Raw genomic sequence first — 27,792 nt, 5'->3', positions numbered from 1 at the left:
AGCTTGTGTATTGTCACACATACCAAAAGAAATGTGGCAAGGGCAAAGTTAATTCAGGTTAAGAGTTAATTTAAGGCAGAAGGTGAGACTTTGAAGATTTTGTATTTTAGTTTTGCTTTTGGCTTGATCCGAGCCTCCTGAGTCCCAAGGACAGAGTGAATGATTCGAAGAAATCATAATCATCAAGAAAAATAATTCCGGGTGCTGAATGTCCAGCTGTACTTACAGCAGACAGGTTAGGCAATGATAAGCTGTGATTTAAAGATAAAAGTGTGACTGTGACACAACTTTGGCATACAGTAAGATAGCTCTAGGCTTTCCAAAGCATACTATACCTGACTCGTCAATACATGGTTATACCACAGTTTACGTGGACACGGACGTTGGAATGAACAGAAAACATGAACCTGTTGCAAGAGACAGAAAAGGGAGGATGGCTGCTAACTGAACTTAGTTCCAAAGGGTAAATTCAAGGTGGGTAATGATCATACTAGAGGAAACACTTTCCTGTTCGACGACCACCATCTTCTCTGGCCTGAGGCACTGCAGTAATTTTCGGAGTAATCTCCCAGTGTCCACCCTTGACCTTCTAAGGTCTTTTGCCAACATAGCAGAGTGATTCTTCTAAATTGAAAACAAATCATGTCAAGCCTCTACTAAAATTCACCTCACTTCCCACATATCTCAGAGTAAAAATAAATATAGGTAAATCAAAACAAAAAAGAAAAGACCTTTTCAATGGTCTGTGAGACACTTACCGTGGGCCGCTTTACTTCTTTGACCTAATCTACTTTTCCCCTCTTCATTTATTCCATCTAGGACACTGGTTTCTCTCTCGTTTCATAATAACTGGCATGCTTCGAGCTTTCTGTTCCCTTAACCTGAATGATTCTTACCCTAGATAATCTGCAGGATGCACTCTTTCACTTCTTTCAAGGCTCTGCACAAATATCACTTTCTTTTTTTTTTTTTTTTAATTTTTTTTTTCAACGTTTATTTATTTTTGGGACAGAGAGAGACAGAGCATGAACGGGGGAGGGGCAGAGAGAGAGGGAGACACAGAATCGGAAACAGGCTCCAGGCTCTGAGCCATCAGCCCAGAGCCTGACGCGGGGCTCGAACTCACGGACCGCGAGATCGTGACCTGGCTGAAGTCGGACGCTTAACCGACTGCGCCACCCAGACGCCCCCAAATATCACTTTCTTAATGAGGCTGATGTCAACTGCCTTATTTAAAATTACCAACCCTCCGGGAGCCTGGGTGACTCTGTTGGGTTAAGCATCTGACTCTTGATCTCAGCTCAGGTCAAGATCTCGTGGTTTGTGAGATCAAGCCCCATATCGGGCTCTGCGCTGACAGGGCAGAGCCTGCTAGGGATTCTCTCTCCCTCTCTCTCTCAAATAAATAAGTATATAAATAAATAAATAAATAAATAAATAAATAAATAAATAAAATTATCAACCCTCCTTTTTGTATATTCTCAATCTCCCTTACCTTCCAACATATTTTCATAAGTCTTGTCCTAGTCTAATATGCTCTATTATTTGCTTACTGTCTTTCTTGTATATCCTCTGCCTTCCTCCTAGAACATAGGCTCCAAAGGGCAGAGCGTTTTGTTTTACAAAACTAGAATCTGAGACTAGCACCTGAATTAAAGTAGGTGTTCAAAAGATATTTTTGTCATTGTTGAAAAAAAAGTAAATGTTCAAGGACAGGTAGGAGAAATGGTAATGTAGGTTTTGTGGCGAAAAGTATCAAGAATCTACTTGAATCAGTGAATGGAGAAGAGTTTTAATTGATATTTCAGGAAAATCATAATTATTAACACCTTCTAACTTTATTTTTTTCAGGCCCCAGCTGTTGCAGTTTCTAATATTTGATCTTCCTGCTTCTTTCTACTGTGTGCTTCACTTACCTCTCCTTTCAAGTTTATTTAAATTAAATTAAATTATTTAAAAAGTTTATCCATTTATTTATTTTGAGAGAGAGCATGAGCAAGGAAGGGGCAGAGAGAGAGGGAGAGAGAGAGAGTCCCAAGTAGGATCTTCACTGTCAGCAGTGTCCAACGCGGGGCTCAATCCCATGAACTGTGAGATCATGAGCTGAGCCAAAATCAAGAGTTGGATGTTTAACCTACTGAGCCACCCAGATGCCCTTCACTTCAAACTTTTTTACTGCCTTAGCTCCTATACCATTTTCTAATACATCAATCCAATGCAAATGACCAAATTAATTTGGGTTTACTACTTTTTACAAGGCATAATGCAAGAGAAAATGTCTTTACGTTCGTTTTATCTAGAATAACTTGATGAACAATACACGGTTGGAGACACATGATAAATCTAGAATGTGTGTTTCCTAATCCTGCCCTCATAGGGCCTGCCCGACCCCACCCAAGCATCTTCTCCACTTCTTTATATTTAGTATGCTTGATTTAACCAAGATGTCAACTAAAATATAGAAAAGTATTGGTAGAATAATATAATTATATTGTATTGGTTCAGAAAGGATTTTTGGACATTATCTAAAACAGTCTTCTCAGGTTAGGAAATTTAGGCAAAAATTATTACCCGGCTTCCTGGAGTCACATAAAAAATCACATGTAGTTAGCAATAATTGCAAAAGTCCTGACTTCCAGCTAAATGTGTGATTGTTCATGATCGTGGTGTACCAAATATGCTATAAAATGTAAAACTGAGCTCATATACTGTAAGAAAAAAAGATGATTGAATTGACAACAGAAGAACACTTTTTTTAATGTTTAATTATTTTGGGAGAGAAAGAGAGAGAGAGAGCATGTACATGAGCAAGGAAGGAGCAGAGAGGGAGAAAGAGAATCCCAAACAGGTTCTGCACTGACAGAGCCCACATGGGGCTCGATCCCACAAACCTAGAGATCATGACCTGAGCCAAAATCAAGAGTTGAATGCTTGACTGACTGAGCCACCTAGTTACCCACCGAAAAACGCTTAAAACAATTCAGTGTGGTAACATACAGTGTTACATTAATTTCAGGTGTACAATATGGTGATTCGTCAATTCTATACATTACTCAGTGCTTATCAGATAAATTTACTGTTAATCCCCTTCACCTATGACCCAACCCCCTACCCACCTCCCGTCTGGTAACCATTTGTTCTCTGTAGTTAAGAGTCTTGTGGTTTGTCTCTTTCTTCCCCCTTTGTTCGTTTGTTGTGTTTCTTAAATTCCACATGTGAGTAAAATCATATGGTGTTTGCCTTTCTCTGACTGGCTTATCTCACTTAGCATTATACCTCTAGATCCATCCATGTTGTTGTAAATGGCAAGATTTCATTCTTTTTTTATGCTTGAATAATATTCCATTGTGTGTGTGTGTGTGTATATATATAATATATACACACACACATATATACATATATATGTATGTACATATATATACATATACATACATACATATGTATGTACATATACATATATACATATGTATATACATATACATACATATATGTACATACATGTGTATATATGTGTATATATATATATATATATATATATTCTTTTCCATTTATCTAAATTTATTCTAAATTTGACAGCTTCCATAATTTGGCTTTGTAAACAATGCTGCAAAAAACATAGGTGTGTATATGTCCCTTCAATTTAGTGTTTTCATATTCTTTGCGTAAATACCCAGTAGTGTGATTACTGGATCCTAGATTAGTTCTGTTTTTAATTTTTTGAGGAACCTCCAGACTCTCTCACAGTGACTGCACCAATTCATTCCCCAACAGTGCACAAGGGTTCCTTTTTGTCCACATCCTCAACAACACTTGTTGTTCCTTGAGTTTTTGATTTTAGTTATTCTGACAGGTATGAAGTGTTATCTCAGTGTGGTTTTGATTTGCATTTCCCTAATGATGAATGATGTTGAGCATCTTTTCATGTGTCTCTTGGTCATCCGTATGTTTTCCTTGGAGAAATGTCTCTTCATGTCTTCTGCCCATTTTTTAATTGGTTTTTGGGTGTTGAGTTGTATAATTTCTTTCTATATTTTGGATACTAACCCTTTGTTGGATATGTCATTTGCAAATATCTTCTCCCATTCAGTAGGCTGTCTTTTAGTTTTGTTGGTTGTTCCCTTTGCTGGACAGAAGCCTTTTAATTTGATATAGTCCCAGTAGTTTAATTTTGCTTTTGTTACCTTTGCCTCAAGAGACATATCTAGAAAAACATTGTTATGGCCAATGTCAGAGAAATTTCTGTCTATGATCTCTTCTAGGATTTTTACTGTTTCAAGTTTCACATTTAGGTCTTTAAACTATTCTGAGATTATTTTTTTTTGTAAAGTTTAAGAACATGGTCCAGGTTTGTTCTTTTTCATGTAGCTGTACAGTTTTTCCAAAACCATTTGTTGAAGAAACTGTCTCTTCCCCATTGCTTTTTCTTGCCTCCTTTGTCAAAGATTAATTGACCATATAATTATATGTTATTTTCTGGGCTTTCTATTCTGTTCCACTGATCTATGTGTCTATTTTTGTGTCAGTACCATATTGTTTTGATCTCTATAGCTTTGTAATATATCTTGAAGTCTAAAATTGTGATACCTCTAGTTTTTTCTTCTTTTTCAAGTTTGCATTGGCTAATTGAGTCTTTTGGGCTCCATAAAAATTTTAGGAACATTTGTTCTAGTTCTATGAAAAAAACTGTTGGCATTTTGATAGGAATTGAATTAAATCTATAAATTTCTTTGGGTAGTATAGACATTTTAATGATATTTGTTCTTCTAATCCATGAGCATGGAATGTCTTTCCATTTGTTATATTGTGTTTTATTTCTTTCATCAGGGTTTTATAATTTTCAGAGTACAGGTCTTTCACCTCTGGTTAAGTTTATTCCTAGGGATTTTATTATTATTTTTGGTGAAATTGTAAATGCAATTGTTTTCTTAATTTCTCTTTCTGCTACTTCATTTAGTGTATAGAGATGCAACAGATATTTGTACATTGATTTTGTATCCTGCAATGACTGAATTCATTTATCACTTCTAGTAATTTTTGCTGGAGTCTTTAGGGTCATATATATATATATATATATATATATATATATGAACTGTGAGATCATGACCTGAGCTGAAGATGGAGGCTTAACCAACTGAACCACCCACGTGCCCCTATCTTCTTTGATTTCAGATTTTGTTTGAGTCCTCTCTCTAGAGGAGTATCAATTATATTGATCTTTTCAAAGAATCAGCTCCTGCTTTCATTGATCTGTTCTATTGTTTTGTTTTGTTTTTAGTTACTATATCATTCATTTCTGCTCTAATCTTTATTGTTTCTTTCTTTCTGTTGGTTTTGGGTTTTGTGTAGTCTCCTTTCTCTAGTTCCTTTAGGTATAAGTTTGTGTTGGGTTGTTTATTTGAGATTTTTCTTGCTTCTTGATGTAGGCCTGTATTGCACTACACTTTCCTCTTAGGACCGATTTTGCTGCATCCCAAAGATTTTAGACTGTTTGTGTTTTCATTTTCATTTTGCTCCATGTAATTATTTTTTAATTTTTATTATATTTTTGAGAGAGAGAGAGACAGAGAGAGAGAGAGAGAGAGACAGAGCATGAGTGGGGGAGTAGCAGGGGGACAGAGAGGGAGACACAGAATCTAAAACAGGCTCTAGGCTCCCAGCTGTCAGCACAGAGCCTGACACAGAGCTTGAACTCACGAACCACGAGATCGTGACCTGAGCCAAAGTAGGCACTTAACCAACTAAGCCACCTAGGCACCCCCTCTGCATGTAATTTTTAATTTCCTTTTTTGCTGTTAACCCCTTCATTGTTTAGTAGTATGTTATTTAACCTCCATGTATATGTGGTTTTTCCATATTTTTCTTTGATTGATTTCTAGTTTCATTACATTCTGGTCAGAAAAGATACATAGTATGACTTTGATCATTTGGAATTTGCTGAGACTTGTGTTATTGTCTAATTTGTGATCTATTCTGGAGAAGGCTCTATGTGCATTTGTAAAGAATGTGTATTCTGTTGTTTTAGGATGGAATGTTCTCATATATCTGTTAAATCCATATGGCCCAGTGTGCCATTCAGAGCCACTGTTTCCTAGTTGATTTTATGTTTAGATGATCTATTAATGTAAGTGGGGGGTCTTTTTTTTTTTTTTTTTTTAATTTTTTTTTTCAACGTTTATTTATTTTTGGGACAGAGAGAGACAGAGCATGAACGGGGGAGGGGCAGAGAGAGAGGGAGACACAGAATCGGAAACAGGCTCCAGGCTCTGAGCCATCAGCCCAGAGCCCGATGCGGGGCTCGAACTCACAGACCGCGAGATCGTGACCTGGCTGAAGTCGGAGGCTTAACCGACTGCGCCACCCAGGCGCCCCAGTGGGGGGTCTTAAAGTCCCCTACAATTATTGTATTGCTATCGATTAGTTCTGCTTGTTCTTAACTGTTTTATTTATTTATTTATTTATTTAGCATTATTAATATTTATTAACTTGTATTTTTTTTTTTGAGAGAGAGAGAGAGAGAGAGAGAGAGAGAAAGAGCATGAGTGGGAGAGGAGCAGAAAAAGAGAGAGAATCTCAAGCAAGTTCTACACCCAGTGTGGAGCCTGACACGGGGCTTCATCTCATGACCTGAGTGGAAATCAAGAGTCAGATTCTTTACTGACTGTGTCCCCCAGGAGCCCTGATTATTAACCATTTTATGTCTTTGGGTGCTCCCCTTTTGTATGCAAAACTATTTACAGTTGTTATATCTTCCTGTTGGATTGTCCCCTTAATAATCACATAGTGTCCTTCTTTGTTTCTTGTTAAAGCCTCTGTTTTAAAGTCTATTTTGTCTGATATAAATATTGCTACCTTGGCTTTCTTCCATGACACACTTCCATGATAAATATTTCCCCATCCTCTCACTTTCAATCTGCATGTTGTCTTTAGGTCTGAAATGAGTGTCTCGTAGGCAGCATATAGATGGGTCCTTTTTTTTTTTTTAATCCATTCTATCACCCTATGTCTCTTGATTGGAATGTTTGGTCCATTTACATTCAACGTAATTCTTTTTTTTTTTTAATTTTTAAATGCTTATTTATTTTTGATAGAGGGCGAGCAGGGGAGTGGCACAGACAGAGGGAGACACAGAATCCAAAGCAGGCTCCAGGCTCTGAGCTGTCAGCACAGAGCCCGATGCGGGGTTCAAACTCATGAACCATGAGATGATGACCTAAGCTGAAGTCGGATGCTTAACAAACTGAGCCACCCAGGTGCCCCATTAATTCTTGATACGTATATATTTATTGCCATTTTGTTACTTGTTTTGTGGTTATTTTTGTAGCTGATTCTTTATCCTCTTGCTCTCTTCTCACAGTTTGCTCATTTTCTTTAGTGGTATACTCAGATTCCTTTCTCTTTATTTTTTGCTTATCTATTACTGGTTTTTTATTTGTGCTTATCATTAGGCTTGTATATAACATCTTCTGTATATGGCAGTCTATGTTAAGTTGATGGTCACTTAAGTTTGAACCCATTCTGTACTCCTTTCCTCCCCACGTTTTAGGTATATAGTGTCATACTTTATATCTTTATTTTGTGACTCCCTTGACTGCATTTTACAGCTATACTTCTTTTTACTGTCTGTGCTTCCTATTTTCTAACTGTTACTTATGGCCTTTCCTTTCTATTCAAAGACTCTGCTTTAACATTTCCTGTAGGGTAGGCTTAGTGATCATGAACTCCTTTAGCCTTTGTTTGTGTGGGAAACTCTTTATCTCTCCTTATATTCTGAATAATATCCTTGCCGGATAGAGTATTCTTGGCTGCAGATTTTTTTTCTTTCAGCACTTTGAATATATCATGCCACTCCTATCTGGTCTGCAAAGTTTCTGATGAAAAATCCTCTGATGGCCTCATAGGCTTCCCCTTTTTCTGCTCCTAAAATTCTTTTTCACTACTCTTTGCCGTTTTAATTACTATGTATGTATATATGTATCTTGGTGTGGACCACCTTGGGTTGGTTTTGATGAGGTCTCTGCCTCCTGCAACAGATCTGTTGCCTCCTGCAACAGATATCAATCTGTTTCCTTCCCTAGATTAGGGAAGTTTTCAGCTATTATTTTTACAAATAAATTTTCTGTAAAACCTTCTCTCTCTTCTTCTTCTGGGATCCCTACAATGGAAATGTTATTACACTTGATGGAATTGCTGAGTTCCCTAAGTCTATTCTCATTTTGCGTGTTTTCCTTCCTCTCTCACCTGCTTAGCTCAACCGCTCTGCATTATTCTGTCCTCCAGGTCTCTAATTAGTTCTTCTGCTTCCTCTAGGCTGCTATTTATTCCATCTAGTTTATTTTTAGTTTCATTTATTATGCTCTTCATCTCTGATATGTTATTTTTTTTTTAATTTTTTTTTCAACGTTTATTTATTTTTGGGACAGAGAGAGACAGAGCATGAACGGGGGAGGGGCAGAGAGAGAGGGAGACACAGAATCGGAAACAGGCTCCAGGCTCTGAGCCATCAGCCCAGAGCCTGACGCGGGGCTCGAACTCACGGACTGCGAGATCGTGACCTGGCTGAAGTCGGACGCTTAACCGACTGCGCCACCCAGGCGCCCCTCTGATATGTTATTTTTAAACTCTTTAAGGGTCTCACTGATACCCTCCACATTTTTCTCAAGTCCTATGGGTGAAGTTATGATTATTACTTAAATTCTCTCTAAGGCATATTACTTATATCCATTTTGCTTAGATCTCTTGTTGTAGTTTTGTCCTGTTCTTTCATTTTGGACATATTCCTGTCTTCTCACTTTGTCTAATTCCCTCTGTCTGTTTCTGCGTGTTAGGGAAGCCAGCTACATCTCCTTCTCTTGAACCTGGTGCTTCAGGGGTATCTCCTATGTGTGCTGTGTGGGCTTTGCTGTTGAGTCTTGACTGCTTTTCTTTCAGTCCAGTCATCTGCAGTGGTTTTCTTTCCATGTTTGGGGCAGTGTTTTGTCTCTGTGGTGTTAGTGGACCAGTCTGGGGCCACCTTGGGTTCAAGCTGAGTCTGACCAGGCATTTGCCAGAGATGCAGTAGTAGCAAATTGCAGGGCACTTTCCCTGTAGTGTCCCCTAAGAAGTTTTCTTTGGTGAGTGAGGCCTACAATCTAACCCGCAGTGTGCCCCCAGCCCACTGCTGGGGCAGCCCTCTAGCTGGCATGTGTGTTTATCTTCCTCTCATCCCAGGGCAGGAGTCACTTTGGAGTGATGCTGGCCCCTATTGGGGCTGCTTGCACACTGTCGGCCTTGGGACCCCAATTTGAATGGGCTATGCCCAAGAGTTTTTTGGAACAGGCATGCCACTGCCACAGACATGGGACTGGCCAGGGTAGGATCCACAGTTTTAGTAAGGCGCATGCTGGTCTGCTTGCAAAATGAGACCTGCCACCATCACCACCTTTACAAAGCCAGATCTGCAAAGCATGTATGGGCAGGGCACACAGTTTCAATAAGGTGCCTGCCAGTCCTCTGTGGGACCCACTGCCACCACTCTCACTGCCAAAACTGGCCCGGGACCCTGCAAAACCTGTGGGGCAGTAGACTGGGCGTTGGCAAGGTTTACACTGGTCTTCTGGGGGGAGGGGACCTGCAGTGCCAAGACGGAGGCAAGCATAATTGGAAAGGGCAGATCTTCTGAAGCAGCATGGGAAGATGGGGGGGTGGAGGGTGGGGGCTGGTGGTGCGTATTAGCAAGTTAGGTAGTGAATCAGCACGGCACTGGTTCCTGCAGGTGGTTGCTGTTTATGTTGAGGGGCGGGGGAGGGAAATGGCACCTGCCAGTTCCTTTGTTTCTGGAGAAGTCCAATAGGGGAACACTTGTAAAGCTAATACTGTCCCTAACTAGCTATGTGACTTTACAACAACCACTTTCTTCAGCTCACTGGACTTCAATCTCCTTTTTCTGTAAAACGGAAAAGCACAATCAATGAGATGTTCTCGAAATAGTTTCGGTGCTGACATCCCACGTATATGACATTTCATACTACACAATATGCCCTCGTGGAAGAAGGAGGTCCTGTCGTCTGTTCTCTTTTCATAAAGGCACAGAAGTTAACCTTCATCTAAGTGACTCAGTGAGTGTATGGTAGATAAGAAACAGGTGATACGTATCTCTTCGGCCGATTATTACTCTGCAGAGCCTGAAGGAATCTGTGTGTGATTATAAGGTCTTGCCCCCCTCCCTTTTTTTTGCACTGTACTTACACAGGAATAATAAATAAATGAACAAAAGGGATCCGAGAAGTGCAACCCTTCGAAAATTGTTCAGACAGAGACGGCCCAAATGAAAAACACATGCTATTTCCCCTCTGCCTGAGCAATTTGGCATTCCGCGTACAAGTTCCCAGGAGAGGGGCTGGGCCTCTCCAGGCAGGAACTGGAGCCAGAGGCTTCCCCTGCTACTCGCTGGGATAGAAGAACATCAGGAATGACTTTCAGTGCAGTAGTTCCTGTGGTGCTCGCAGAAGCCACGCGGCTTGGGTGCAATCAAACTGCGGCCCAGCCTCATCCCTGCAGGAATCCAGATGCAGGCCAAGTACAGCAGCACAAGGGACATGCTGGATGACGATGGGGACACCGTCGTGAGTGTGCATTCTCGAGCCTCGTCTCCAAGCCAGCAGCCAGAGGCTGGACGCAAAGGTACTCTGCCTCCCGGAGTGCAAATTGGCAAGACCCTTGGGCGATGCATGGGATGAGCTCTCTCTCTGGGGAATGCGCCACATGAGGGAAAGAGAAAGTGTTTCCATGATTGATAATTACCTGTCACTGTGCACTTTCCACAACCTGTGTGCCTCGTATATGAACGTCTGAAAAACTAAGCCCAGTACGAACAAAGATGTTTATTTTTCTAGGATTCTATCGTGAGCACAGTGGTTTGCAGTTAAGGGTGTATTGTGTTTACCAAGTAGGTATAAGTATACAAAGGTGAGATTGTATGTAGAATTAAAGCAGCATTCCTTCTCTTTCCCGGCTTCCCATGAAGGCCAAATCCAATGCTGTTCTATTTACCATCTGCGATCCGATCTGGGAATTCGCTGGTTTGGGACTCGTGGCTTTAGAAGGAGTTTTTCCAGCAGACACAGCAACCTGGGTATTTTGTCATAATTCTGCTTCTTGAAGTTGTGAGGCCTCGGGAGAGTCATGTCAACATCAGGTGTTGGTTTTTATCATCTGTGAGATGAGGTGGGATTAAAGTAAATGCTTTCTAAGGTCCCCTTAGCTTAATTCGGTGATTCGATGATCTAAATAGTGGCCTCAGATGCAATAACATCCCATTCCGTTCCCTTTTGTTCTACTTACTACCAGAATATTACTGAGATGGTTGAAGTGAACTATAAAAATATTTCATCTTAGTTACATTTCTACCTTAGTTAAGTTTCTACCTTATGCTTCTGTTTCCAATAACTCACTTTCTGACATAGCAATAAAAATATTTTTTTTCAGTCCATAGAATTCATATACAGAGAGAAGGATCTTATATCCTGGGCAACTCAGTCAATGTAAGGCGAAATGTGATTTGAGTTCTAGTGGAAAGACCTCACAGCGTAACACAGAAACAGGCTCTTTTTTTGTTTTTTGTTTTAGTATTTATTTATAGGAGACAGAGGGACAGAGTGCAAGCAGGGGAGGGGCAGAGAGAGAGAGAGAGAGAGGGAGAGAGGGAGAGAGATACAGAATCTGAAGCAGACTCCAGGCTCCGAGCTGTCAACACAGAGCCCGATGTGGGGCTCGAACCCACAAAGCGGCAGGATCATGACCTGGGCCAAAGTGGGACGCTTAACCGACGGAGCCACCCGGGTGCCCCAGAGCCAGGTTCCAATATCAGCTGTGCTGCTTACAGACTGGGGTATCGGACAAGTCGCTTAAGTATTCTGGGGCCTCAATTCCTTCATTTATAAAATGTTAGCGACAGTAAACACGTATACAGTGAGCGTTGTGTGCCTCAAAGAATTTTAAGCACTTGTATATATGAAACTTCTATTTTATAGAGTGGCTGGGGTTTAAGGTTGAGAAGTTATGTAAAGTCCTTGGCATACCACAGACATACCTGTGTGTTTCTTTTCAGTATGCCATTCCTTGAGAATTCCTAAGTGTTCTGTTTAACATTTTTGTGTTAGTCTGCATCAGAGAGATTCTTTTTTTTTTTTTTAATTTTTGAGACAGAGAGAGACAGAGCATGAACGGGGAGGGTCAGAGAGAGAGGGAGGCACAGAATCTGAAACAGGCTTCAGGCTCTGAGCTGTCAGCACAGAGCCCCACGCAGGGCTCGAACTCACGGACCGCGAGATCATGACCTGCGCCGAAGTCGGCCGCTTAACCGACTGAGCCATCCAGGCGGCCCTGCATCAGAGAGATTCTTAATCAGTGACGGGATCGTAGTATGTCCTTCTCGTTTGGCCACACTCAGGTTTTCACTTCTATAAATCTGGACACATACTTTTTTCACTGTTGCCTTCCACTTCTCCTTTATCAAATAACTTTGAGGTTTTCTTCCTTTCCTCTATTAAACCTTTCCACTCAGTTTCTGTTCATTGAATGATCACCACCTGAGACTCACTAATGTGACTTTATCTTATTGTTTTCTTTCTACTACACTATCTACTAACTTGTAAGAAGATACTGGGGACTTCTAGCCTCCTTGATGTGAAGCAAAGTGACAACTTTGGGATGTCAGTTTCTGTAGCCACCGATTATGAGCTGCACGATCCGATATGTTTTCCTCCAACAAATCCTGTGAAGAATCAGCTTTCGTGGCTGTGGTTTTAAGTGGCTTGTGTATAACTTCAGTTTTCATCTTTAACTAGAGCCAGGAACTCACAAAGATCAGTAATCAGCATAATCAGGAACAGGGTGTACAAATAAGTTCTGCCGAGCTAGGGGGTGGAGAGGTAGGTGGGGCAGGATAAAACACTTAGTGAAACATCTGGCAACCTTTCCCTTAGAAGGGGAAACTGAAACAGTAGGAGTAAAGGTTACAAAGAAGTGTCTTGAAGGCAAACCTCTGAAAATAGTTATCTTGCCCTTCATGTATGATACTTCGTTTTTACCTTGTGCTGATGCAAATATTTAAAGGGATGTCACTGTTGAAGTTTAATTATTTCTTAGGAAAATGATCTGATATAATTTTACTATTAAAAATAACAGAGCAAAGGAAGGGCATGTGGGTGGCTCAGTTGGTTAAACATCCGACTTCGGCTCAGGTCATGATCTCACGGCTTGTGAATTCGAACCTGCGTTGGGCTCTGTGCTGACAGCTCAGAGCCTGGAGCCTGCTTTGGATTCTGTGACTCCCTCTCTCTCTGCCCCTCCCCAGCTCATGCTGTTTCTCTTTCTCTCAAAAACAAACAAACATTAAAAAAAGGAGAAGAAGGAGGAGGAGGAGGAGGAGAAGGGGAAAAATACCAGAGCAAAACTCACTCCGGGAATATTTTGGCAATGCAGATTTAAGTTCTTATGATTGGAAAATTAATTTTTTTCTCTAAAATCAATAAAAATAAATTATGTCCACTCGTTTATTTCCTCGATTTTCATTTTTTCAGTATAAAAGTTATGTTCATCTTAAAAAATGCTAAACAATTCAGAAGATAAAAAGGAAAAGTGAAAGACAATGTCCTCATACCTTCTTTCTAAAAACTTATGTTCAAGGTTACGTTATGCCAGGCATATTGCAAGGTATGCCAAATACGATATTGCAAAGTAATAGCAAATATAATATGATCCCTGTTTATGAGGAAACTTAAAGTTTTGTGTCTTCTTCAATTTCTATCATACACTTTCTATAGTTTTCAGTATACAGATCTTTTACCTCTTTGGTTAGGTTTATTCCTAGGTATTTTATGGTCTTTGATGCAATTGTGAAGGATGCAATAATGCTGACTTGAAGGAGAACATGCACCTCAATATTTATAGCAACTCTATCAACCACTATCAACCAATTTGTTGATATTGGCTATCGACCAAAAGCCAAATTATGAAAAGATCCCAAATGTCCATCAACTGTTGCATGGATAAAGAAGCTGTGGTTTATATACAGAATGGAATACTACTTGGCAACAAAAAAGAATGAAGTCTTGCCATTTGCAACGACATGGATGGAACTGAAGGGTATTACATTAGGCAAAATAAATCACTCAGAGAAAGACAGAGGTATTTCACTCGTATGTGGAATGTGAGAAAGCCAACAGGCGAACATAGGGGAAGGGGAGGACAAATAAGATAAAAAGAGAGAGGGAGGCACACCATAAGACACTCTTTAAACACAGAGAACAAACTGAGGATTGCTGGAGGGGAGACAGGTGGGAAGATGGGCTAAATGGGTGATGGGCATTAAGGAGGGCACTTGTTGGGATGAGCACTGGGTGTCATATATGAGAGATGAATCACTGGGTTCAGTTCCTGAAGCCAAGACTGAGCTGTATGTTAACTAACTTGAGGAAAGAAAGAAAGAAAGAAAGAAAGAAAGAAAGAAAGAAAGAGGAAGGAAGGAAGGAAGGAAGAAAGAAAGTTCTACATCATATGAAAACAAAGCTGGGAGGGTTTAAGGGGTTAGGGGCATGATAGGCAGACAGACACATGACAGAAAAGCCACGGAGGGCATAAGTAACTGTGTTTTCAGAGATCTGTAAGCACTGCGTTCTGGCTGATGGGTAGAGTTGGAGAGAGGGGAAGCTGACAAGAGCTAGTATGGAAAGGTTAAAAGGGCCTATTATGTCATATTGAGGTATTTTCATTCCAATTCAGTACAATAAGCTCACAGAAGGATTTAAACAGGGAGTAACGTAATCAGTTTTGTGTTTTTAGAAAACCATCTAGGCTGCAAAGAGGTAGATGCATTGCAGGAGTACGAAACTGCACGAGCTAATACCTAGGTAGTTAGCATTAGCTAAGTGTGAGATTAGAAGAACCTAAACTGAAGTAGTGTGAGAAGGAGAAGGGGGAATCAGATGCTGAGGAGATAGAGTTTAAAGAGTTGGTGACTGGTTACAAGTGGAAAGACAAGGAAAGAAAGAGCACAGGTTGATTAGGTTCCACCAATGTTCTGTAGATGGTGTTGCCAACAATTGGGGTAGAAACTCCGGGCAGTTGGAGTTGCCCAGACACTTGGATGTGTTGCAAGTGGGTTGCAAGTAAGGATTTTGAGCTACATATGTATGTGAGAATTGTTGACATCTTGGTTAGAATTAAACTTTCTGAGGATGAGCAAGGTCACTGAGAAGGAGAATGGAAATGAAGAGACAAAAAAACCCGAAGGAATAGAGTTCCGAGGAGAGAATCAGGGGCAGGATGGATGAGACGTTCCAATAAAAGCTACTGATAATGAATGGTAAACAGTGGCAGAGGTGGACCAGGAGAGAGAGAGACATTAAGGAAGTCAAAAAACAATAACTTCAAGAGAAATGGAAAAGTCAATGGTGAATTTTAAAAATAATAAATAATAGGGGCGCCTGGGTGGCTCAGTCGGTTGAGCGACCAACTTTGGCTCAGGTCATGATCTCATGGTTTGTGAGTTCGAGCCCCGCGTGGGGCTCTGTGCTGATGGCTCGGAGCCTGGAGCCTGCTTCGGATTCTGTGTACCCCCCTCTCTCTGCCCCTCCCCCACTCATGCTCTTTCTCTCTGTCTCAGAAATAAATAAACATGAAAAAAAATTTTTAAATAATAAATATTGCAGAAAATGCAAGCAAAAGGAAGGCTAAAAACAATTTATTGTTTTAGCAATAAGAAGAAAAATAGATTATTGGTAATTTTTAATACCAGGACTTCGGAAGGAACCTAGTTAAATAGGAAAATAAACAATTTGTCATTTTCCTTTTTAAATATTTCTCTTTTTGAGGAGTTAGCTGTAAAGAGAAAAGATCAAGTGTCAGATCTGAGGTATTATGAGTTTGCGCAAGTGCATTTGAAAATTATTTATTATTATTATTATTATTATTATTATTATTTTTAAGAGTCCAGTGAGGCATTTTATTTGCATGAATGTATTCCATCCCTAGAAGAAGAATCCCAGCATTTTCCCTCCTGTGTGTTTTCATCATGCTTCCTCTGATAGGCCAACGTTCCAACAGAAGACTATAAACCTATCAAAAGAACCTGAAGACATATTAGGGTTTAAGAAAAAAACATAAAAACACTTTAATTACACATTTATGTTCTGCTTTACCGCTGCTTACGTTCATTACAATATTCTCAAATTTTTCTAGCTTTTTAGCTTCCCTTCCTCAACTAAAGTGTCACTTACATGCCATGGCATAAATCACATCTCACTGATCCAACAAATCTTTAAGGCATACCTATTTAACATCAAGCAAGATGGTAGACATGGAAGGCTATTATTATTTTTATTTAAGCGAAGTATTGTCGACCCAAAATGTTTCATCGGTTTCAGCTGTGCAACTTAGTGATTTGACAAGTTCATGCTTTGGTCCCCACAAGTGTAGCTGCCATCCATCGGCACACGATGCTATGGCAATCGCAATGACTGTGTTTCCCATGCTGTCCCTTCCGTTCCTTGACTTATTCATTCCATAACTAGACGCCTGTACCTCCCACTCTCTTTCACTCATTTTGTCCACCCCGTCACCTGCCTCCTGTCTGGCAACCGTTTGTTTTCCGTACATTGATGAGGAGAGCCGATTTTTAGGTGCTTGGAGAAGTGGAAGGAGTAATGGGAATCAATTACAAGAAAATGGCAGGTAAACGCTATTGAGGATGTGTAGAAGGCCACAAGAGCAGATAGGGATGAACAAGTTCCTGACTGTGTTTACTCATGTGAATATCCTTGAACGAGGTGACGTTTGCTCTTGGCAGAGCAAGATGGGCACTAGTAGTGAGGAAGACGCGGGCAGGGACAAAAGCAGATAGGTAAGAGCTAGCCTGGGAGAGTGTATTAGTGGGTAAAATTAAGAAAGGCAAGAACTCAGAGGGAAAAGGTGAAGTATTACTTTTGGATGGGAATTTAGAGCAGGATAAGATCATTGGGGGAATCACCCGCAGAGTCAAACGCAATGAGAAGGTCGATTAATGGGCTGAGACATAGTCTTCAAAGAAAAGGGGCATATGAGGAGGGACCTTTGGCAGATGAAGCTAAAACGTTGGATGGGATCCTGCTACGCAGGGTCTTTTATACCAAGAAGACTTGTTTTTCCTTTAGGAAGAACTTAAACTTGCATTTGGTGGCAGAGTAGGGAAGGTATGATTTAAGGTGGCTATTTCTGAGGTGTTTCACAATAAAGAAGTGAAAAGTAGTAAGCGGTAAAACACTAGAGTCTTTCCATAATTCCATACGGAACTGCCATATAAGGACAAATATTGATGTGGGATCTGTTGGGAGGCTAGGAAAATGATTTAAAAATTGCAGCCAAATTTCATTTGCTCCTTCACTTACTAGCTGTGCAAACTTAAGCAAATTAAGCAACTCCTAGATACTGCAGTTTTTAAAAATCCAAAGGAAGGTTAAAAATAGTGCCCTCTCGGGTAGTTTTTGGATGAGTCAAATGAAATATGACCACATAATACACTCAGTAGTTGTCATTATCAAAAGCTGTGTGTCCTTGGGTAAGGGGACTCACCCCTCTAGGACTCAGTTACCTGCCTGTAAAATGGGGATCATGAGGAGTATCTACTCACAGGGGGTTGTAAGATACGAGATAATGCATAAGGCATTTATCTTAGTAACTCAAGGAGTGTTAGCAATCTTTATGAGTAGCGATGTTATTTTTGAATTGTGTTTCATAAGTGAAACTTCTTAATTAAGATATAAAATTGACTCACCTAAATTTTACTCAAAAACATATGTGTAATCGACTTTCTAATTGCAGTGAGTTAAAAACTCAATGATATTCTGCAAATAGGTTATACATTTTTAGATGCATATTCTTTTGAAATGATAGGAAGAATAACATCCATTTACTTTTAGAGAGAATGAAAATATTGAATAGGATGTGAAATAAAATCGTAAGATAATGAAAATCTGCGTTTTCATGAACACTGAAAAATATTCTCAACTCACGGCCCCTCAAATATTCTCCCAGAGATTTATTCTGTGCCCTATGGGAGGAGTAAGGAAACAAAAAGAAGTTGCTAAAAAGACAACATTGGAAATTTGAAAGTCAGATATCTAAGCGGCAATATCTCATGATTAAAAAACGTTAAAAGTGGGGCGCCTGGGTGGCGCAGTCGGTTCAGCGTCCGACTTCAGCCAGGTCACGATCTCGCGGTCCGTGAGTTCGAGCCCCGCGTCGGGCTCTGGGCTGATGGCTCAGAGCCTGGAGCCTGTTTCCGATTCTGTGTCTCCCTCTCTCTCTGCCCCTCCCCCGTTCATGCTCTGTCTCTCTCTGTCCCCCAAAAAATAAATAAAACGTTGAAAAAAAAATTAAAAAAAAAAAAAAACAACGTTAAAAGTAATTTCTGAAAGATGATGCACCTTGCCACCTGTCTAATTCGCCTCCATTATGTCTGTGAGTCCTGGTAAAGGAGAAGTCTACAAAGTGTGCTGTTAAGCATGATAATGTAATCCTGTCTCTGGCCCTAGTTTGCCATGTGGCTTTGTGCAAATTATTTAGATTCTCTGTGTCTTTTCCAGCTTTTATTATGCTTTCTCTTTCAGAGGCATACTAAAAAACTACATCTGGTAATACAGGTGTCATTTCTTATAGGCCCTGGGAGTGGAGCCTTTCTTTCAAGGGAAACTCCCCCTTTCTGACGCCTGATGAAGAAAGAGTAACTAACCGGTCAAGGATGCCAACTCTCTTCATCTACAACGTTTCTTATAATTACAAAGGAATTTGCCTTCCAAACTTGACCTCAGCACTGTAGCCTTTTATAATATAGTTATAGTAAAAAGATACAGGAAAGGGGTGTTTTGTTTTTTTTTTTTTATATATGTATCTCATTATTCCTAAAGATGTTTATACCATTCCTTGCCCTGTCCACACCTTTTTCTAAACATGCCTCAGGGGACAGCACAGGGGTTCTCTTCCAAAAAATAGAACCACGATAAAGCCAAGCCAAACTGAAGCACCTCCCAGGCAGTTTTTTTTTTTTCTTATTTCAGGGTGGAGGTGGCCCCTAGAGACAGACCTCATTTTATGATCAAGACACTTGGAATAAAACTCAGGAATATTAAACTTAGAAAAATAGAGGGAAATATAACATCAAAAAAAAAAAAGAAAGAAAGAAAGAAAGAAAGAAAGAAAGAAAAAAAAAAAAGAAGTGAAACTCTCAACTCCAAGGGCTTTCCATTATGGAAGCCTGGTTTCCTGGGAAATGAGCACACCTCCTGTAGAAACTCCCTAGGGTTGTGTTTTTCTGAGTCTTGAGATAAACAGGAAGAGATTGTGAATACTGAGAGAGGGAGGCAGGGAGAGAGAGGGAAGGAGGGAGGAAGGGAGAAAAGGAGGGAGAGAGAGGAGAGTCAGAGTAGAAAAATTTCCAAATGACCAGGGAAAGATGATTCTTTAGAAGGGAATTTTTATAACTTTGTTCCTTAGCAAAAGATATAGACTCCTGCTTTTGTCTTCTGTCCTAGAGACAATCTTAGGAAAGGTGATGTATTTATTCTTTACATGGATATAATTATTATTAGATAATATTCTAATATGTTAAGTCCATGCCCTTGCTTTACAGTAAAGGTTTAAGATTCTTCTTTTTTATTCTTTCGGTAGAAGATCAACACCTCTCTTGGGCCCCGATATTATACGAGGAAGAGCAGGTTTCTTAAGGGATAGTTTGGTTGATTTCTATAGTTTTTCTTTCTGTGTACCTTCTTATTATTTATAATTTGGACCAGGGAAATATTAGTCATAAAAAAGGAACAGCATTTAAGAAATAGTTTATGCCTTTCAGAGTGTATTAATATAAATAGGTTTCAGCAGGAGTAGATAGGTATATGACAGATATTTATATATAATCTGCACCTTCCTTCCTTCCTTCCTTCCTTCCTTCCTTCCTTCCTTCCTTCCTTCCTTCCACATTAATTGAGCTGATTTCACCTGATGTTCTAGGTGCTAGAACTGATGTTTTTCTAGTGACTAAATAGATAATAATCTTCTTCAAAAAGGAGCTTACTTTCTATTGGGGTAAGACAGATATAAACCGACAGAAACGAGTAAGATATATAATATATTTGATAGTATTAAGATATATAGAGAAAAATAAAGCCATCATGGTGGTGGGTGCACATATGGGCTAGTACCTCTGGAATCCAGAAATATCCACCTTATTTAAGGTTTTTTTGGCCATAAGGAACTTTAAAAAGACTTGGGGTTTGGAGAGGATGTTTAGCATCAGCTATATTCTGGCTTCTGATCTCGTACTTTTATGTTCTGTTGATCTGAGATACTCTTAAGTCAATGCCTTGACAGTCCAACAATTTCCAGGAAAATTTAGACCAAATCACATAGGCCACATAATCAAAGGAAATGGGGAAGAAAGCACATCTCTCCAATATCTGTTCGTGATTCAGAATCTCACACAAGTCAGTGAATAGAAACCAGTATGGCTAGAAGATGAATTTAGCTGAGTCCACCTTCTGCTGTCAGAAATATGGCTGAAAACGCAATAGATTTTTAAAAATCAACAATGTTTAGGGTGCCTGGGTAGCTCAATCGACTAAGCGTCTGACTCTTGATTTTGGCTTAGGTCATGATCTCCCTGTTGGTGAGTGTAAGCCCCCCCTCAAGCTCTGTGCTGACCTTGCAGAGCCTGCTTGGGATTATCTCTCTCTCTCTCTCTCTCTCTCTCTCTCTCTCTCTCTCTGCCACTCCCCTGCTTACACTCCGTCTCTCTCAAAATAAATACCTAAACTTAAAAAAGAAATGAACTCCTGGACCTCTTCCAAGGGTGCATCATTTAAATGGAAAGTTGAGGAGCAGGGAGTAGCCTGCCAATTAATTATGCAGGAGCAGAGGCGGAGCTAACACAGGTTAACACGAAGGACAAGTTTGTTTCAAGGTTAAACAGAGGCCACTGTGTGTAGGATCTTTGAATGAGGGGAGAGTAGTTCAGAAAAGAATGAAAGAACTAGGTAGGGTCCGGAAGAACAAGACTCTTGTAGAATTTTATTTTAAGTGCAAGAAAGCTATAGGAAGCTTTTAGGTGGGGAAATAATATAATCCAATTTAATTTTTTTTATTTTTAATTCTTTTTTTCTTAACGTTTATTTATTTTTGAGACAGAGAGAGACAGAGAATGAACTGGGGAGGGTCAGAGAGAGGGAGACACAGAATCTGAAACAGGCTCCAGGCTCTGAGCTGTCAGCTGTCTGAGCCCCGACACGGGGCTGGAACCCACGAACCGGGAGATCATGACCTGAGCCGAAGTCGGATGCTTAACCGACTGAGCCACCCAGGAGCCCCTAATTTTTTTTTGAAAGAGCAATCTGAGTCTTCTTGAAAAGTAATTTGGATTTTTTTCTAAATGTAATGCAATCCAGTGGAAGTTTTCATGGAGGTGATCGTTAGTAGAAAATAAGATTCACAGTTTAAAATATATCAATTCCAATGTCAAAAAAATTATATATCTTATTTTGAGAGAGAGAGAGAGAGAGAGAGAGAGAGAGACAGATAGAGAGAGAATCCTAAGCAGGCTCCGTCCTGTTAGTGCAGAGCCTGAAGCAGGGCTCACATTAGGACCTGAGCAGAAATCAAGAGTCAGATGCTTGACTGGATGAGCCACCCAGCGCCCCACACATTCGCTATTTCTACACCATCATTACTACTTATCATTCCCCACTTGGAAATAAGGTGTAACACAAATTACACCTAGAATACACGACCTAGAATACATGACATGGAGGACTGTATCAAAGAGGAGATGAATTCAGATGTCTTCAACCTTTTTGTTTTAGGACCTGACCTAACATTCCCAATGAAGGGAAACACAGTTTCAAGGAAGCATCAGAGTTTTATTGAGGGTTTTGCTCTTTCTTTGTTCATTTTAATCACGATGCTAGATGCCACACGTTCGGGGGTGGGGGCAGCGTCTTCCTTGTAGGATACCACACAGGTCATTCGTATCCATAACCAGCCTCAGCAGGTGACAGTTCCCTGTTGACTCAGTAGCTCCTCTGCGATTACCACAAAGCACGACTGTGGGGGTGCAGCATTTATTATTTAACTGTTCTAAATTGAGATAGCTTAGATTCATCCTTGAGCCCCTGATGATCACGTTTCTTGACGGTCCATTTTGACAGAGATATAAATGAAGTGAACGAACAAAATCCTTACAGGAAAGGGGCTTTCAACAAAGAAATCCCCAAAAGCAAACAGTAAAATGATCACTTCTCATTAGTCATACGCAATTTGCTTTTCAGAAGAAACACGATGCGGAACGTGGAGGGGGGGGCGATGCGTCGCGAAAGTAACAGCACACTAATTTCACCTCTCTGCTGGTGTGAACAACGGTTCCTCGCTGAGGCAGTTCCATGTCTTTCATAACTCGGATTTTGGCAAAAAAGAAGGTTACACAAACCAGCTTATAAAGATACTGGCAATGCGTTGCTCGATGCAGCGCAAAGTAGAACGGGGGGGGGGGGGGGCGGGCAGGGCGGCGGAACTCCGTGGGGCCGGTGAAGGATTCCCGCTGTGTAAGTGAGGCTTGGCAGTGAGCCTTTTAACAGCATTCCTGAGGATGGAGGGCATGTTATCTAGCCCCTGGTTACTGTTTTCCTGCAGAAGGGGTTCCTTCCCAGAACCAGCTCTTCTCACTTGCCCGCTGGTGGCAGAGATCCAGAGGAACAAAAAGCGAAATCCTGCCTTTTCCTTTGTTCCCTGCAGGGCACCGGCCTCCCTCTTCAGTTTGGCGTCCAGTGGCCCTGACCCTGCTGACTCTGTGTTTGGTGCTGCTGCTTGGCCTGTTGGCCCTGGGGCTTGTGTGTAAGTCTGCGCTCTGACTTGGGGGGAGGATCTTGGTTCTAAGGGTTGTCTGGGATGAGAAATACTTTTATGAATTTTTTTTTTTTTACTTTAATTCTAACCCTAACCCTAACCCCATGGGTACTTCAGTGTACCTTATTCTAAAGCACCCATGTAAATGATGAGTAGTGACAGAAGCATTAAGATGCAGCAATCGCTTGCTAGCTAGACTTTTACATTCCGTTTGAGATCGAGCAGGGTTTTGTCCGTTTCCATGCCGATATTTAAAATCAGCAATTTTTAATGCATGCATGGTTTAACCCTCTTTTATCCTACAAAAGAGTAGAGGCAGTGGTTTTTGCTCTTAGTGTGCATGACTCAGCAGGCTAATACAGAGGGAAGAGATTTCATTGATGTCTACCCCCTCAATATAAGGAGGACAGACTAGGTCCTTAATGACCACAGTATTTTTCAGAAAGCCCAGGAAGTTATAGAATCATTTTGCAAAATCTTGTGAAAACCAAACAAGGAAACATGCATGTGGAAAAGTCTTGAAATTTCAAACCAGGAAGGACAAGTTCAAAAACTAAAAAAGTGAAGTGGGTGAATTTGCTTCATGAGATTGAGACCCTATAGTAAATGTTTCCTGAGCAGTTGAAGAAGGTGGTTCAAGACATCGTAAGTTTTTAAAATTAAAAAAATATATATTTCTCTTTCTACCATGGCCTCCAAAGTTTTAATTCATTTTGATATAATTTGTTTCATGATCGCCGTTACTTTTAGGGATATGAAGCAACTTTCATGATTCATGAAGGACTTTTCTACTTAGATTTAGAAATCTGAAATCTGGAGTTTAAGCCTAAGGGTTGGTTGAAATTTTCTAGACAAGAGATATTAAGGATGTTGCTTGTTCTCACTGAGCCCAGTGGGAATCCATAAAACTATGGAAATGATAATAGGACTACTTTAATGACTGAATGAGATAACAATATATGCTGATTGTCCATAGTCAACATACTAATCATTAGATGAGTGGATTTGTGGTTTCAGGTTAAGCAGTGCTATAAGCGTATGCACAAAATATTTATTGAGTAGTGAATATGGGTGAAGATTTTAGTCCTGAAGTTAGAAACTGTTATTATGATCCTACATTGTCAGATCAAAAGACAGAGTTTGAGAAATTAAACTGCTTGAGACAATGCAATTTATTGTGTACTGCAGTTCAAACTTGAATGCACGCGATATGAAAGCTCAAAGCATGAGATCTTAAACAGCACAATGTTTTTTCTTCCCCGTATGTAAAAAGGGGAAGTAGAAATGAAGAAACCAGCTGTGCAGTCTGACTTGGTAACTCGGGTTAGTTTTCCAGTTCTACCAGCTTTCCAACACTCAGCAAGACAGCATTTCTAACAAGGAAGAAAGATTGGCGAATCTCTCCCGACAGCTGCAGTCTCTCCAGACAAAGAACAGGAAGCTTGCAGAAATTCTGCAGCGCGTGGCTGAAAAACTGTGTCGTGAGCTCTATAACAAAACTGGAGGTAAGTCCTGTTCACTAAGCTCCCTCCGCCCTCAGGTTATCTGTCATGGTAGAGCTGACTTTCCCATCCGTGTACCTGGGAGTCACATAATACTCAGTTTGTTGTCTGGCAAACATAATAAAGAATTTGGGCGCCTCCATCCCCAGTTACTGGATCATTTAGTTCAGGTACCTCTGTGTTATAATACTAAAAAGATTCTTCAAATTCAGACATTTAAAAAAATTTTTTTAACGTTTATTTATTTTTGAGACAGAGAGAGACAGAGCATGAACAGGGGAGGGGCAGAGAGAGAGGGAGGCACAGAATCTGAAACAGGCTCCAGGCTCTGAGCTGTCAGCCCAGAGCCCGACGCAGGGCTCGAACTCACTGACCGCGAGATCGTGACCTGAGCCGAAGTTGGACGCTTAACCGACCAAGCCACCCAGGCGCCCCTCAAATTCAGACATTTTACACAATAAAAACAATTAACGTTGAATAACCAAGATAACAGTGCACATAAATAAAATACAGAGTTATTTCTTAATTTACCTTGGCACATAAAGAGCTGAGAGTAGTATACATTTTGTAATGAGTTTATAAATCTTTTCTCACTGAGAAGTTAATGAGCTCGTAACTATAGTTCTCTGGCACAGGCTAAAAATGCTGATAAATGGTATCGGGGCACCTGGGTGGCTCAGTCAGTTAAGCTCAGGTCATGATCTCATGGTTTGTGAGTTTGAGCCTCGCGTCAGGCTCTGTGCTGACGGCTCGGAGTCTGGGACCCCGCTTCAGATTCTGTGTCTCCCCTTCTCTCTGCCCCTCCCATGCTCATGCTCTGTCTCTCTCTGTCTCCCAATAATAAATAAACACTAAAAAAAATGTTTAAAAATGCTGATAGGCTGAATCAAATCACAGTCATTTAAATCCACTCTGCCTTCTCTGGGTACCAGAAATCTGCATTGTGGTGATGATGACAATGCCAGTGATAGATGAGCCACGCTTTGATGACCACAAGACCGGAAGCCTCATCTCATTCCCAGGCCTTTTTCTCCTGTCTTTTTTGGGTTTCATCATGCCTAACTCTATTCCAGTTAGTCTTCTCTTCTGTTCTGCTCATTGTGTGAGCACAGGAAGCAACCCACATTTCGAGTCTACTTTTTATTTTTCTTTCAGGGACTTTAAATTGGGTTGAAGTCTTCCTCCTCCATACGGGTATCACTTCCCACGCTAACCAGACAGCCAGACTGCGTGGTTAGCCAGTAAATGGCACCCACGTGCACACTTCCATTTCTCTAGGCGACTGTTTTCCGCATGACTCATGGCCTCACTGGTCACGATTTTCTTTCTTTTGTTTTTCTTTGTTAACTTTCCTAAGGAATAGTTGACAAATGTAGTTGTATGTATTTGAAGTAGATAACGTTACGGTTCGAGGTACACATACATTATGCAATCATACTCAAAGTCAAGATGATCAATGCATCTAACCACCTCATAGAGTCTTGTTTCTTCTTGTGCTTCCGACAACCCGCTGTATGTTGTCTTCTATGGTGGGCGCTGTGCCTTCGAAAGGTAATCCAAGTTTCTCTGAAACCGGTGGTCTCTGGGATTTACAGCTAGCTGTATAAAAACAAACAGAAAGTTGGTTATGCAAGTAAACCATGCCTCCCTTAAATATAAAATCTACCCGCCATCTGTTAACGATATCCCTTATTGCCATGAAAATGTCCATATAGCTTTGGTTTGATGTTCGTTCTCAGTTTTATTCTGATGCTCTCCATTCCTTTCCCATTATCCATCCATCCATCCACTCTCCCATTCAGCTAAGATTTATTGAGCACTGACTGATGCATGCCATGCAACGTATACACAGATTTCTGCCCTCGTAGACCTCTTGCTCTATTGGGGTGGTGGTAACAAATAGACTTAAAAACATAAAATAAGATGATCAACTTGTCCCAGTGTGCTGGAAACTTTTCCAGCTTTAGTACTGAAAGTCCCACATTTTGGGAAAGCTCAGGTTTCAGGCACACAGGAAAGGGTTGGTCAAACTAAACATAATCTATAAGAAGGTAATCAATCCTATGGAAAATAAAGTAGATAAGGCATGAGGCATCAGGGATTTAGGGATGGTGGGTTGCTAATTAAAGTAGGGAGACCATGAATTCCTAATTAAGGTGAGGGTATTGGAGCAAAGATTTGAAGCGTTGGGGGAGTTAGCCATGTAGATAATATGGGCAAAGAACCGAGCCAAGGAGGTTCTGGAAAGAACCAGAACAAGAAGTGCGGGAGCCCTCAAGTGAATACAACTGTCTGTTCAGGGAATGATAAGGAGCCTGTGTGCCCAGGGCAGAGTGAGGGAGCGGAGAACTAATAGGAGATGTGGTAGTGATTATTTATGGCGTTAGGTGACATGGTAAGGGATTTGGCTTCTATTTTGGGCAAAATAAGGATCCACTGCAGCATCTCCGGCCGAGGAAATATATATCTGCCATGAGTTTTAAAGGCTAACTCTGCAAATATGTTGAAAATAGACTGGAGGAAGGAAGAGTGAAAACAGAGAAATGACATCAGAAACGGCTTTTGCAATCATCCAGGAGAGCGATGATGGTTCCTCAAACTAGGATGTTATTAGTGGAGATGAATGAAGGATGGAATAAAATGGGAGGTGAGAGAAATAAAGGAGTCAAGGATACCTCCAGAGATTTTGGACAATGCAGTTAGGGGAGACGTGATCAAGTGAGATGGGGCAGAATTCTGTAGTTATGAGGGGGAAGGTTAGAACAAAAAAGAACACTGTTTTGGGCCTGTTGAATTTGAAGTATCATATGGATATCCAAGTGGAGAGCTGAGTAAGTAGTTTGCTATAAAGTCTGAGCCAGAAATATCAACTAACTTACGAAAAATCTCCCAAATTATTTATTTATTTAAAACTTTGTTTTATCTTAAGAAATATTTCAAATATACACACACAAAAAAATGCGAACAATAACATCATACCCATTAGCATATTGACCATTTACATTGTAACATGTTAACATTTTGACACTGGGTTGTTTTTAAAATAGATATATTTTTATGGAATGATTGAGTTCCCATACCTCCGTAAGGATTGTGCTTACAAATATCTGTTCTCAAAAGCCCAAGGCCATGTACCCTCACCAGTGTTGAAACCATGGCTTTCAGGGAGTAGTTCCTACACTTATAACCTCTACCCACATAGTCCTTCTCACCCTTGACCTGTGCACTTACTTTTTCCGACTGTGGGGCCCATCTTAATTTCTGACACATGGAGATTTACCCTTTGAATTCATACTTTGCTTAGTACTTATGCTTTTTTTTTTCTTAAATTTTATTGACTTTTTTTAGAATGAGAAAAGAGTCCATATCTTATTGGTATATATTGCAT

At 40.4% G+C, this 27,792-nt stretch overlaps 1 protein-coding gene across 4 annotated transcripts in view; it reads left to right on the top strand.

Annotated features, from left to right (window-relative positions):
• The first annotated feature begins 9,783 nt into the window (after positions 1-9,783).
• CLEC1A (C-type lectin domain family 1 member A) overlaps positions 9,784-27,792 on the top strand; it is a 34,487-nt gene continuing 16,478 nt past the window's right edge. For all 4 annotated transcript variants that reach the window (XR_006959947.1, XR_006959946.1, XM_047067338.1 and 1 more), the window contains exons 1-3: positions 9,784-10,659; positions 22,792-22,890; positions 24,231-24,407. Coding sequence is in view for 2 of the 4 variants with exons in the window: in XM_047067338.1 (XP_046923294.1) it covers positions 10,545-10,659; positions 22,792-22,890; positions 24,231-24,407 (391 nt within the window). In the remaining 2 variants the exon portion in view is untranslated. The remainder of the gene's footprint in view (positions 10,660-22,791; positions 22,891-24,230; positions 24,408-27,792) is intronic.

Source organism: Lynx rufus, unplaced genomic scaffold, assembly GCF_022079265.1.
Source record: "Lynx rufus isolate CCGP_SWC_20201006 ecotype Redwood Valley unplaced genomic scaffold, mLynRuf1.p SCAF_7, whole genome shotgun sequence".
NCBI classification, from domain to species: domain Eukaryota; kingdom Metazoa; phylum Chordata; class Mammalia; order Carnivora; family Felidae; genus Lynx; species Lynx rufus.
The sequence above is the reverse complement of the archived record's forward strand: the minus strand, read 5'-3'. Positions and strand labels throughout refer to the sequence as shown.